Genomic DNA, 14,778 nt, shown 5'->3' with positions numbered 1-14,778 from the left:
AAATGAAGAATGAGGGATTCCTCTATTACAGAAAAAATCAATGCCAAAAGACCTACTGGAAACTAACCTTTCTCACTCCCATACACACACATGCACACACTCAAACACATACTCACACTCTCACAAAGCGCACCCACACACTCATGCACTCATAGATCAAGCTGTTCCATCCTCTGTCTTCTCCTCTTCCTCCCCTGGCTCTGACCCTCTGACCCTCTGACCTTCTACCCCTTGCGCAGAGGACTCTCATTCCGGCGAACAGGATTGACAGATCTTAAAGGAAGCACTTAAAGTCGAGAGAAAAGGCAGGCAGGAGTGAGGGAGAACACAGGACAAAAGAAAATGTCCACAAAACAAACGGAGCCACAAAAGAAGAAATAGCTCCCAAAGTCCACTGCACACCATCAAATCGACAGCACGAAACATCAGTCAGTCTGAGTGGACAGAAATATAGTGCAGTTTGTTTGCAGTGAGAAAGTTACCAATGCTAACAGGAGAGAGTTACATCATTAATCAGCCAGAGGAAAGATCCTTCATTTACAATTTGTTGACACTTTTATGCCAGTAAAATTGAGCTAAGAGCAGTTTTGAACACAGATGGTTAAAGGCGGGAGCAGTCCAGCATTTCTGTCCCACTAAATTGGCAGTTGTTTTTCTAACCACGACTCAATGTGTGCTTTCTGCTCTAGTCATGGTTCAGCAGAATTCACATTGATGCTCTAGATTATCCCAAACTCATGGACCATCTGTGGCTGTGGCTAACAGTCCCTTTCATCTAAACCCCGCTTTCTAGATTAACACCAGATTCTGTGACAGTTGAATGAAATCTTTGATGCTAAATCTCACTATCTATCCTGTACTGAGAGGAAAGCTTTGTGCTTCACTAAAATGAAAGGACAGCATAGCTTGTAACTCCAGCCTGATAACTTTTCTTTTTTATCACTGTTTAGCCACAAAGCTGAAAGCTAGCCCAGAACTTGTGCAGCTTGAAAAGGCATTGTGTGCTACTTGACAAGTTTAGCTGCTCTGTGAGAAAACTGAGCTGTCAGGTACTGCCAAAACATCTACAATGCTCTTCCAGTCACCCTGCCAGTAACCCTGTGCTTCACAGGAGCTGACAAATATCTCTCTCTCTCTCTCTCTCTCTCTCTCTCTCTCTCTCTCTCTTTCTCTTGGTCAGGCCTCCCAGCTGTCTCCCCCTCCTCACTCTCTCATTCAGGGCTTTTGCACTCGCCTGTCCAGCTGGCTGACAGATCCAAACAGAACAGGACCTGTGTGACTGACACGTTCCCCATGAAAGGGACGTTTCAAACATGCTTCACTTTTGCCTCCACAGTCAAACTCAGTCATATACAAAGAAACAAAACACTACCACAGCTGAAAAAGAGAGAAAGAGAGAGAGAGGGGTAGAGCAGCCAAAGGGTCAGAAAGGAGCAAATGTGCACCTTGAGGAAATAAAGGAGTCTGTCACTCTGAAGCAGGCGGAGCCAAAGAAAAAGCTCTTTATTCTCATTGGTGTCACTCACTTGTATGTCATCTTGACGGGGTGCTTCAAAAAAGTCATGAGATGCTGGACACAAATGTCCTATCATACAAATAGTTCTCTGTCAAACCTGTAAATCTATCAACCCTATCAAACCTATAACCATAAAAATCATAATCATAGTAATAGTAATCATAAAAACAGCTCTCACAAACCTCTAAGAGTGGGACTCACTCCTCTCCGACACTTCATTTTGATCAGCGCTTAAATGAGGCCTTCATTACATTTATTCATACAAATTTAGCCGTTAGTGTCAGAGGCCATCTGTCGCTGAATGAATCTTTGGCTCCTGTGTCCTGCCTAAGCACACATCACCTCAAACCCTGATTATTTGGCCACTTTCCTTCCTTTTTTTTTACTTCTTACCGTTAACCCAACCCACCGACAGGGCCGTTCAGCCAGTCTCCAGTTACCCTCTTACCCTGTCTCCAGTTACCACAGCCAGTCTCCAGTTACCCTCTTACCCTGTCCCCAGTTACCACAGCCAGTCTCCAGTTACCCTCTTACCCTGTCTCCAGTTACCACAGCCAGTCTCCAGTTACCCTCTTACCCTGTCTCCAGTTACCACAGCCAGTCTCCAGTTACCCTCTTACCCTGTCCCCAGTTACCACAGCCAGTCTCCAGTTACCCTCTTACCCTGTCTCCAGTTACCACAGCCAGTCTCCAGTTACCCTCTTACCCTGTCTCCAGTTACCACAGCCAGTCTCCAGTTACCCTCTTACCCTGTCTCCAGTTACCACAGCCAGTCTCCAGTTACCCTCTTACCCTGTCCCCAGTTACCACAGCCAGTCTCCAGTTACCCTCTTACCCTGTCTCCAGTTACCACAGTCAGTCTCCAGTTACCCTCTTACCCTGTCCCCAGTTACCACAGCCAGTAACCAGTTACCCTCTTACCCTGTCTCCAGTTACCACAGCCAGTAACCAGTTACGCTTTCCTTGGTGCCCTGTGGGACTCAGTAGCTCGCCATGTATAGAATTGTGTTCACCTTAAGAGTGTCAGAGCAGGGCTCAACTTACCGTTATAATGATGCCTGACTTTACAGAATTTTCTGGAAAAGGTAATTGTATGGTCGACTTCACCCCAGTCTCATTTTTGCTTTATTTCTCTTTTGTTAGTCTGTCTCTCTCTCACACACACAGACACTAACACTCACACAAAAACATCATGAGCCCAAGCACATGCACTGGGTAGGACACCAAACAGACTCTTTAACATTGCCATGAAGACAGCAATAATGATTATGAGCTGTGTGTGTCATAAATTCAGATGCATTTTACAATAGACTAACATTACTGATTGCATATTTACAATACTTATGAAATTTGATAGTATTTAATAACATGTACAAAGATACTGTTGCGCTCTATGGTACCTATGAATTTCTATAAGATGTATTTGAAGAACACATAGTGGCTCCCCCTTTTTCAACATTTCAGCATTTCAATACACTTGGCAATATGGAGAATCATTTATAGAGACCAAAAACTATATATGTATATGACTATATACATGAGAAAGTCTGTGACTATATATCCCTGCTGTTCCTTACCAGAGCACAAAATTCAATAACCACAGACAGGGTGAGAGAGAGGGAGAGAGAGAGAAACAGAGAAAGGGAGAGATGGAAAGGAAGAGGGGAGTGAGAGAGAGAGAGGGAGGGAGTGAGAAACGGGGGGGGGGGGTGCAAAGTTTTGAAAACTAACTCTGGTGGTCTCCTGTCAACCCCCCTGTCTCTCCCCCTTAAAAAGTCACTTTTAATTGATCCTAAGCACATGGATGAGCGTCCCTAACAGATATCACTGTCCACATTCCAGACTGTGTAGAGCTCAGGAGGTGAATTGCGATACTGTGTGGAGAGGGACATGGGATGAAGGTGACGAGGGCGTCGACACTTCGGAGGCGGTGCAGTCTCAGTCACACTGAGAGCCAGCGTTTGTGTCGCTGTTGAAAAGGTAAACACTAGGGCCTGTCAGCGGTGTCAGGTTTGGATTTTAAAAACCACACGGCTGGAATGATGGATGAGAAGTATGGGGGAGGCTGACAGAGTGCTGATAACAGAGATTTGAACACAGATATCAAGAGTAAGAAATGATCTGAGAGAGAGACAGGACATCCAAAAAACATATACGCGCACTTAACACTTATTCATACACACAGTGAAGACAGAATGTGGAATAACTCTACAATCCAAACTGTGCTGTCTGCCAGAGACTAACATTAATAGGTAGCACCAAACCCAGTCTAAACTGGATTAGTAAATAGTGCTAAACCCAGCCTAAACTAGCTCAGTGTTGCTGGTCTATTGCTGGAAAGAGAGCAGTTTCGTCCCACGTTCAAAAAATAACTAACACACTCTGTGCCACAGAAGACAGAACACTACCACAACTAAACCTGTCACCCAACAGTAAATCTACAGTGAAAGAGTGAAGGTGTTAGGAAAACCTGACTGTGGTAGGAAAAGAATCGCCTTTGTTTAGTAAAATAGCCTGTGTCTGGCCAGCATCTCATTACTCACACACACACACACACACACACACAGACACACACACTCACACAGAGCAAAAAAACAACATCTGGCATCAGCCCACCCGTAACCTGAGCAATCCCAGCCTCCCCACTCAGACTCTGGAAAAAAAACCAGCTGCAGTCGGGCAAGATCTCCGGTCACATTGTCACTTGGCCCCTCCCCAGAGAGCCAGCCCCCAGCACAGCATGTCGTTAACCCACAGAGCTTTGCAGAGCAAAGACTTTCTATGACAGAGAAGTGACAATACTCAGAGCATCTCAGTTATCAGAATGAGCTCTGTTATCAGACTGGGCTCTCAGAAATGACCGTGTGTGTTCAAAAATCAATGTGAGACCCATGAGTCATTACCTCAAATGTCAAGAAACGTATTCTTAATGTATTATCAACGTTAATTAAGTGAAGGCAAATTATGTGACCTAATCTGATCTTCTGTCTGGCAATGTTCTGTCTGGCGTGTCTATCTATTCTTACTCTTCTAATGTGAAAAAGCTAGGACAAAGTTGTCATAAAACAGAGGAATTTGTGAATCTTCAAAGACAGGACTCTCTGGTGCTGCTGGAAAATCTTGTAAAGGTTTCCTTTGTAATATATAGCATTCCACAGGAATTCAACACACAAACACAACTGAACTGGCCTTGTGTGAGATACCATAGATTTTGATAGTTTGTGATTGAAGGTTAAGTTTCTCTGAGATTAACCAGAATTAACCATATGCATGTGAAAACACACACATACACGCATTCAAGGCTAAACTTTGATATTCTACTGCCTTGTTTCCATGAGAACCACTGCCACAGCCTTCAGTGGGAGAGTGTGAGGAGATCACAGGGTCAAAGAGAATTCCATCCCCTGTTCTTTGATGTCATGGATATCCAAGCTAGAGCCAGTGCAGACACTCACACACAGATACATGCACAGAACTACACCTTACAGCTCTTACCATTCCCTCTCATCTCCTCTCCTCTCACCTTACAGCTCTTACCATTCCCTCTCCTCTCCTCTCCTCTCACCTTACAGCTCTTACCATTCCCTCTCATCTCCTCTCCTCTCACCTTACAGCTCTTACCATTCCCTCTCATCTTACCTTACAGCTCTTACCATTCCCTCTCCTCTCCTCTCACCTTACAGCTCTTACCATTCCCTCTCATCTCACCTTACAGCTCTTACCATTCCCTCTCCTCTCACCTTACAGCTCTTACCATTCCCTCTCATCTTACCTTACAGCTCTTACCATTCCCTCTCCTCTCCTCTCACCTTACAGCTCTTACCATTCCCTCTCATCTCACCTTACAGCTCTTACCATTCCCTCTCCTCTCCTCTCACCTTACAGCTCTTACCATTCCCTCTCCTCTCCTCTCCTCTCCTCTCACCTTACAGCTCTTACCATTCCCTCTCCTCTCCTCTCACCTTACAGCTCTTACCATTCCCTCTCCTCTCCTCTCACCTTACAGCTCTTACCATTCCCTCTCTCTCACCTTACAGCTCTTACCATTCCCTCTCCTCTCACCTTACAGCTCTTACCATTCCCTCTCCTCTCATCTCACCTTACAGCTCTTACCATTCCCTCTCCTCTCACCTTACAGCTCTTACCATTCCCTCTCCTCTCACCTTACAGCTCTTACCATTCCCTCTCATCTCCTCTCCTCTCACCTTACTCACCTTACAGCTACTTACCATTCCCTCTCATCTTACCTTACAGCTCTTACCATTCCCTCTCCTCTCCTCTCACCTTACAGCTCTTACCATTCCCTCTCATCTCACCTTACAGCTCTTACCAATTCCCTCTCCTCTCACCTTACAGCTCTTACCATTCCCTCTCATCTTACCCTTACAGCTCTTACCCATTCCCTCTCCTACTCTCCTCTCACCTTACAGCTCTTACCATTCCCTCTCCTCTCCTCTCACCTTACAGCTCTTACCATTCCCTCTCCTCTCCTCTCACCTTACAGCTCTTACCATTCCCTCTCATCTCATCTCACCTTACAGCTCTTACCATTCCCTGCCCGCTCCTCTCACCTTACAGCTCTTACCATTCCCTCTCCTCTCCTCTCACCTTACAGCTCTTACCATTCCCTCTCCTCTCACCTTATAGCTCTTACCATTCCCTCTCCTCTCCTCTCACCTTACAGCTCTCACCATTCCCTCTCCTCTCCTCTCACCTTACAGCTCTTACCATTCCCTCTCATCTCCTCTCCTCTCACCTTACAGCTCTTACCATTCCCTCTCCTCTCACCTTATAGCTCTCACCATTCCCTCTCCTCTCCTCTCACCTTACAGCTCTTACCATTCCCTCTCCTCTCCTCTCACCTTACAGCTCTTACCATTCCCTCTCATCTCCTCTCACCTTACAGCTCTTACCATTCCCTCTCCTCTCCTCTCACCTTACAGCTCTCACCATTCCCTCTCCTCTCATCTTACAGCTCTTACCATTCCCTCTCCTCTCTTCTCACCTTACAGCTCTTACCATTCCCTCTCCTCCTCTCACCTTACAGCTCTTACCATTCCCTCTCCTCTCCTCTCCTCTCCTCTCCTCTCCTCTCACCTTACAGCTCTTACCATTCCCTCTCCTCTCCTCTCACCTTACAGCTCTTACCATTCCCTCTCCTCTCACCTTACAGCTCTTACCATTCCCTCTCATCTCCTCTCACCTTACAGCTCTTACCATTCCCTCTCCTCTCCTCTCCTCTCACCTTACAGCTCTTACCATTCCCTCTCCTCTCACCTTACAGCTCTTACCATTCCCTCTCATTCCAAAGGAAATTTTCCATAAATGAAGATCAACAGTATACAAAAGTTACATGTAATTTTAAAATACCCACCATGACTTATGCAACATGTAAATGAGCAATGTAATTTATCAAAACATTTTCCCGAGATTGCTCTTCACTGTCGTTTGTTTGTCTCTGTAAACAGGAGCTCCCTGTCTTGGGTGAATACAGAATCAATAATACAGAGACTGACAACAGTGACCAGGACAAAATGTGTCAAAAAAAATAAACAGGTCACCCATTGCACACTTTTGTTACAATGCCTTTAAATATTTAAATATGTCCCATGCATGTTGAAAAGGCATAGGTATATGAGCTGTAAAAGGAAACATTAATTATTGTTAAATGATTGTCTTCCATATGATAGACTTATCACAATTTCATGTCAGGCAGTCCGTTTGCCTCAGATAGCAGACATGCTGTCACCTTGCTGTGATTTGGAGAGGAGGGGCTACAAAGACTTGACCAATCAAAAGTGACCCTCCAGCCAATCTGCTGTACTTCTCTCACTGCTTGGGGAACTGCTGTTGTTGTATTTGTTTATTTCTTTAGGAAAGGGTTATGAAGCAGGCTACAGTGTGCCTGGTGGAGGTGTGAGCTATAACAGAAGGTTTATGAACGCATTTGTATCAAGATCACTCTAGTCACCTCACTTATACAAACACAAACACTCAATATATACGAGTTATGTCTCAGCGAGTTTGAACAAATGTTGATTTAAAATAACTCTAACAAAATAACAAATTACCTTTGAGAAGGTATGACACAATTCTATGTTCAGAGTTGTTCTATTAACCATACAACTCTACGTCCAGATCCTGAGGGATTGAAAGTTTGTAAATTAACTCTTTTGCAGCAAATAGGGATGAATTATTGTATACTGATAAGTAGACACGTTCTGCCTTGACATTTCAGCAATCATTTTAATTTCCTTCACTGATGAATATATAAGTACAACCTCCTACTCAGAACATCCACAGTGGCGTGCAGTACGATATCAAATCAAGGCTAAGCACAGCCGACTGATGCTTGATACACTATGCGGCCAAATGTGGTGTTTGAAACACTGCCTAAGGAGGGCGTGGCGTTTGTAAACGGGATGCTTTGGTGATAGTTACTGCTCCTCACAACTGTTTCAACCGCTTCATCACAGTCTACAGTGCCCTCTAGTGGTTATATACCCCAGCTGAACTATATATTATCGATGTATGTGTCCAAAAAATACGCTGATTTAGGATATGTGTTTCGGATCCAACAAAGCAAATCTGAAAACGTTCATCTGTATTTGACATTGAAATGTATACATTTATTATTAAAGCAAATGATTTAAAATGTATAAAGAAGCTCCTCGTTACAAAAGCAGAAATAAAAAATAGTCGCTTCTTAATGTAAGACATTAGTAGAAAATTCTAAGTTACTTGTTTCCAGAAGAGCTATCGCATTGAACCAGAAGATCCCATCAACGTTAGAGAAAGCAGGTTAAGATGACACAAGCCGAAAATATAAACCGGACAGTTTAAAAAAAATAATAAAAAGCGTAAATGCGTGTAGTCGGCCTGAGCATCATTAAAGTAACAATCAGCAGGTGCCCAAGTGCCCTGGCAAAGATTCGTTTCGCTTTAAGGAATCAAGCTCCGGTTTAGTTTGACCTTTTCCCTGAGAGAAACCACTTCCTCTGCGGATTCCAACCGGCCATTTTAATTTAACTCGTTCATGAAAACTTGTTTTAAATACAACAAAGACAGATGGTAATGGCCATATTGAAATGTAGTAAGCTCACAAGGTTGGATTAAAATACAGAGCATTGTCTTCAGTGCGATTTCGCGATAGTGCGTCAAAAAAGGTTTCACGAGTGTTTATCTTGATAAGTTTTCACAGGGTATTCGCCAGCGTCTTTGTGGAATACGTGAGGTGAATTTAGCGTTACGTTAGCAGGTGGTCTGACGGACAGCTTCTGTTCATATCGGCTTCGGTACAATTGTTGTGGATGCTCTTTTATCTGTATTGCTTATGTCAGATTTCTGTGGCCATATTGCGGTCATTTGATTGTTCCGCTGTCGTTTCCTTTCAAAAATACAAATAACTTATACCACCAGAGATGGATTCGGAAACATAATCAGTTGTTTTATAACTTATGCTCGGTTTGTCATATGCTAATAGCCAACGGCCTTGTCTTGCAGATAACACAAATGTAGGCTATATGTACTTATATGTAATTGTTGCTTTGCGAACTTTATTATTTCAGAGGAGAAATAATGAGAAAGAAGCAAAATGTTAAAAATAGAAGGGCAGAGGAGACCACAGTCCAAGAGTTTGTGGTGGAAAAAATCATCCACCGGAGAGTGACAAACGGAAAAGTGGAATATTTCCTGAAATGGAAAGGGTTTAATGAGTGAGTGTAAGCTTGTGACTTGGCCTCTTTTGTCTGTGAAACAAATCTTTAAACATATTGAGAGGAAAAATACTGCAAATGTTATGAAGGTGTCGGGCAGACTTGAAAGGATATTGTCAAACATTGAAACTAAACACTGTTTTCGTGTTTTGTTTTGTTTTTTTCCCATTTCTGTTTACCGTCTGTAGAACTGAAAATACTTGGGAACCGGAGGATAATCTTGATTGTCCAGAGCTGATTGAGGAATTCCTTAGAAATCTTAAAACTGCAGAGGAATCCAAGAAAGAGGTGCATCTCCCCGTAAAGCCAGAGGGCAGCCTAACAGTGGAGCTTACCGAGTTGGAGAGAGATGCTGTGAGTGCTTGCAGGCGCTGTTTCCTCAGTGCCTGTTTAGGGCAGTGCCACCTTACAAAGACGTGATAGCAACGCCGCTACCAGTTTGAGCTGCTGGCTTATGTGCCACAGCACCTCACTACTGTGAATTAAAGTGATTACACTTAAGAGGTGACCTGTTTCGTTTGGGATGATTTTTAACTTTGTGGGCTCAGGTTCCAGTTTTGAAGTGCAGTTCATTAATGGAGGCTGATTTCAGCTTGGGAAACAGGCTAGCACACTCCTCGACCGGTTAGAGACTGTTTCTGTTACAAAGTGACAGTATAGCACATGGGAGTAGCAGAGCTGAATATCACAGTTCTCTATTAGGCAGTGTCTCTGAGATGCCTCCCTGCCTCTGTCCCTGCCCCTGTCCAGCTGATGTGGGGTCAGTGGGTTAGTGGTGAGGGAAATCTGAGCCTTCGTGTGAAGCGTGACGACTCTTTGTTCCACTGAGTCAGACAGTTCATCTGTAACTCCTCCAGATGAGGATGGGTTCTGAGCTTTGGATGAGACTGATCTAAAATGACTAGAAATACAGAAGACAGGTAAAAAGTCAAATGTATATGATGACCGTGGTTTGGACATCTTTCACAGAGACGTGCTGAGAGAAAGACCTGTTACTGGCTTCCCCTTACATGACTAGGCTTTCCCAGTTACATGTTCCACTGTCACACGCACGGCCAAAATTAACCGAATATTTCCGCTCTCAGACAGCCTTCCGAAGGACAGTCTGTGGAAACAGCAGAGTATTTCTGTATCGAAAGTCAGTTTCCTGTTTCCACATCACCTTTGATACTGCTTAAATAATCAAACCTGGAGTGTAAAGTCAGTAGAGGAGGGAGAAAATGGAACAGTCGTAAAAACAAAAGACAATGTGCCTGTATCAGAGAAAGGGCTGAGAGCATGGGAAATGAAAAAAGGCCAGGAGAAACGTGGTTTAACAGTAAAAACAGCAGCAACCGATTACAGGTGATGGGCAGTTTGAGCACATGAATTCTTTTGATTCATTTGGCCCTCACCCTTAGCCAGAGTCAAAAATGACATGAAACTGTACAAGCCTAGGAGCCAAGTATTTTGCACAAGAGAACGTAGGCAGAGAACTGACCTACACCAGATTCAAACACACTGCTCTCTGCTTACTGGGCTTCACCCTCTAAACCAGTAGCTCCCACCCTGACAGTCTCTCTTGTATTGCTAAATGTCACTGATCACACGCCTACTGCTGTATGAAATGAAAGTCTTTTATTTATATCATCTTTGCCATTTTAATCAGACAGATTAACACATGTTTATTAGCTCATTGGTAATGCCTCCCACTGAATTCTGTCAGAAGTTTTGTTCTGAAAAGTGTAATGCACAGTGATAGAGCTGAGCTGAGCGACAGGAAAGCCATGCGTGTGGAGACAGCGTGTGGGGCCTGGGTTGATTTGTCCTGCATTCTGTCTCTGTTCTGTCTGGTTCAGCAGTGTTCTCAGACAGCCTACACTCAGCTTGAGACAGAAGAACCTGAAGATCAGAACTCTGGGCTGTCTCCGAGTCGACCCAGTCTTTCAGAACCAGAACGCATCATTGGCTCCACAGACAGACAAGGGGAACTCATGTTTCTTGTCAAATGGTAATATTCTACCATTACCCACAATTCCGTTCTGCTGCAGGTCTGGTTTAGTGACATGATTGCATATATAGCCTGTGTATACAGGATAGTTTGTGAGTGTTAAGATTAATGTTGATTTTCCCAGTTGGGGAAGTGAAAAGCGTTCTCTCAGAGTTATTTTATTTTGAGTTGTTACTACCTGCACTGTTACATTTACTGGGCAGATGGCGCTGTGTTCTCACGCTCTCATTATTCTATTTACTGTGTTTGGGTGGAATTACAGCGGTCGGTTTGCCGTGCAGCTGAGGTTAGTCTAACCGTAGAACATCTTCCTGCAGCTGATTGAAATAAATACAAGCTGAATTGTATGGGCAGCGTGAATGTTTTTTGAGTTTCATTGTTTTTGAAGTTTTTGTTGTCCTATTCTGTCTGTTGGAGTCTGGTTTTCATGTTATCTCTCCATCCTTTTGTTCCACTGTAGGAAAGATGTGGACCAACTGGCCCTGCTGTCCGCAAAAGAGGCCAGCACGAGATGCCCTGAGATGGTCATCGCTTTTTATGAGGACAAGCTTGCTTGGCATGGGGAGGAGGAACAGCAGTGAGAGAGAAGGGGGGCGGGGGGGGGGGGGGTAGAGGACTACATTTTTGGATTGAACTGGAAGAGCTTATAGTGAGTTAGTCACCTCTACCACTTCCCTCATTTATCAGAGACACACACACATACGCACACACACACACACACACACACACACACACACTGTGTAGAGGTTTTATTCTGTGGTCTGTCAGAGTAATCAGACCTCTGTGTTAATGTGAAATGTCTAAATATACTGAGTAACTGTGTCTAAACCAGATGATGTACAGTGTTATACTGGTATACTTTTATATTGTTATACTGGTGTACTGTTTTACTGGTATACTGTTATTGTCATACTGGTATGCTGTTATCATTATACTGTTGCACTGTTAATGTGAGTTATTTCAGTTTCTTAATGTTACTCTTATCATTCCGCTGGGCTTGTCTAGTTATCTGTCTGTGAACTTCACTGTGGTAATGGTGAATAAGGATAAATAATGTTTTAAATTAATTTTTTACTAAAGACAACTACAAAGTAGCTCGGTCTCTAAGCCGTTCTCTGGGTTTTGTTTACTGACAGCTTTCCACTGTTAACCAAACACCAACGAGCTGATTAGTCTGGCTTGGTTCCTGAATGATTTCTTTTTGATTGATATCACTGCAGTAGAGCAGTCACACTAACTCCTGAGCTGAGTTGTCCGATAGAGATGGAACTGCTCGGCTGGGTTTTGTGTGGAGTGAGATATTTAAGTGTGACACCAAGATTTCTTCACCAGTCATTATTCAGTGACCAGTTTAAAGATGTAATGGCCTCTCACTGACCAATCAGAGTGGAGTGTTTAGTAAAGCAGTGGAATAATAGTTGTTCTGTCGCAGTGTGTGTTGTGTTCATGTCTGTCTTGTCTGTGTTTGTTTATCCTGAATTTCTGCACTGAACAAACTAAGCAACCCAAATGATTCCTGTAGAACAGTGTACCTCACTGACTAGGGTTAGGGTTAGGGTGAACCTCATGCATTGGGACTGACTAGAAGCCTGACTTGTGACTTCAGCAACAATAAGCTCCTCTTGACTGAGATTTACCAAGTTACAAAGAGACACAACCTGGACTGGAGTCCGTGTAACCTGCTGTTATACGACCAAAGCGCCGAGGGAAGCTTAGACTGCATACTTATTTTGACCTGTGTGACCCCTCTGACCTTTATCCCTGTCAGTTTCTCTTATGTGTATTGTTCACCAAAGGTGATGTGACCCAGAGGGAGGATTAGCCCATGCACTGAATAAACATTTGTTTACCTACCTGGTATTCTGAATAAACATTTGTTTGCCTTTTTATTCTCACCATGTTCAGTTTGTCTCAACTCAAAGTTTCTTGTCACATCCCTTTGTGCTTTACTCAATATTTAATAACTGAGTAATCGGCGCAGTTCTGTAGTTTTAGTTCTGTGTAATACTGATATGAACATACTGTGGTGTGTGTTTCTGACAGGACCCACAGGAAACAATTGCAGCTACAGTGAATATTCATTTTGCCATATCTGTGTCATATCTGACTAAATTTGAACAGGAAAATGTGATATGGATCACGTCATAGAGAAGGCTGCATTTCTATGACACACAAACTAGAGTACATTGTGCATTTTGTATATATTAGCTTTCACAGACAATGTGAAATTTTGTCCATAAATCATGACATTTTTAATTTCAGATTTAGCTCTTTTCTTAAGCTCAGATTTAGCTCATTTTAAGGTCATTTTAAGATGCAATCAAGCACCGACTGGTCCTATGCTGCCCTCCAAATTCATCTGTGAAATAACCAAGTCTTTTCCCTAAAAGATGTTTCTAAGACACTCTCTTTCCTATAAAGCGTTAAAAATAATATGAATATGAACTTGACCTCAGTGTCCTGCATTAATGGCAGGAATGACTGGGACTAGACACACTTGGCTGGAGGAGTGTACCAGTGGCTTTTTCCCTAAAGCCACTCCATATGAGTCAGAGGCTTTCATTCCACTGCTTAGTCCTCACTGCAAATACTCCCTTTTTCCATGAGCATCAACCACTTCCTCTCTCTGACAGTGACCAGTCTCTCTCTCTCTCTCTGACAGCGACCAGTCTCTCTCTCTCTCTGACAGTGACCAGTCTCTCTCTCTCTCTGACAGCGACCAGTCTCTCTCTCTCTCTGACAGTGACCAGTCTCTCTCTCTCTCTCTGACAGTGACCAGTCTCTCTCTCTCTCTCTGACAGTGACCAGTCTCTCTCTCTCTCTCTGACAGCGACCAGTCTCTCTCTCTCTCTCTGACAGCGACCAGTCTCTCTCTCTCTCTGACAGTGACCAGTCTCTCTCTCTCTCTGACAGTGACCAGTCTCTCTCTCTCTCTCTGACAGCGACCAGTCTCTCTCTCTCTCTGACAGTGACCAGTCTCTCTCTCTCTCTGACAGTGACCAGTCTCTCTCTCTCTGACAGCGACCAGTCTCTCTCTCTCTCTCTGACAGCGACCAGTCTCTCTCTCTCTCTGACAGTGACCAGTCTCTCTCTCTCTCTCTCTGACAGCGACCAGTCTCTCTCTCTCTCTTTCTCTGACAGTGACCAGTCTCTCTCTCTCTCTCTGACAGTGACCAGTCTCTCTCTCTCTCTTTCTCTGACAGTGACCAGTCTCTCTCTCTCTCTTTCTCTGACAGTGACCAGTCTCTCTCTCTTTCTCTGACTGCGACCAGTCTCTCTCTCTCTCTCTGACAGTGACCAGTCTCTCACTCTTTCTCTGACAGTGACCAGTCTCTCTCTCTTTCTCTGACAGTGACCAGTCTCTCTCTCTCTCTCTCTGACAGTGACCAGTCTCTCTCTCTCTCTCTGACAGCGACCAGTCTCTCTCTCTCTCTCTCTCTCTGACAGTGACCAGTCTCTCTCTCTTTCTCTGACAGCGACCAGTCTCTCCCTCTTTCTCTGTCGCTGTGTTCTACTCTCCTCCAGCTGTTCTTTCCTCCATCCCTCTCTGTAGCCCT

General features: G+C 43.9%; 1 protein-coding gene across 2 annotated transcripts; it reads left to right on the top strand.

Moving 5' to 3' along the window:
- The first annotated feature begins 8,944 nt into the window (after nt 1-8,944).
- cbx3b (chromobox homolog 3b) lies at nt 8,945-11,809 on the top strand. Of its 2 annotated transcripts, none has more exons than XM_030782068.1 (4): nt 8,945-9,231; nt 9,420-9,519; nt 11,073-11,221; nt 11,682-11,809. In XM_030782068.1, exons 1-4 carry the CDS (start codon nt 9,095-9,097, stop codon nt 11,800-11,802), a joined length of 507 nt encoding a protein of 168 aa, XP_030637928.1. In that variant the 5' UTR covers nt 8,945-9,094; the 3' UTR covers nt 11,803-11,809. The 2 variants fall into 2 exon arrangements, with proteins under 2 accessions (XP_030637928.1, XP_030637927.1); XM_030782067.1 differs by having other exon boundaries at nt 9,420-9,585.
- Nucleotides 11,810-14,778: the final 2,969 nt, after the last annotated feature.

The sequence above is a fragment of the Chanos chanos genome, chromosome 8 (assembly GCF_902362185.1).
Source record: "Chanos chanos chromosome 8, fChaCha1.1, whole genome shotgun sequence".
Taxonomy (NCBI): domain Eukaryota; kingdom Metazoa; phylum Chordata; class Actinopteri; order Gonorynchiformes; family Chanidae; genus Chanos; species Chanos chanos.
The sequence above is the reverse complement of the archived record's forward strand: the minus strand, read 5'-3'. Positions and strand labels throughout refer to the sequence as shown.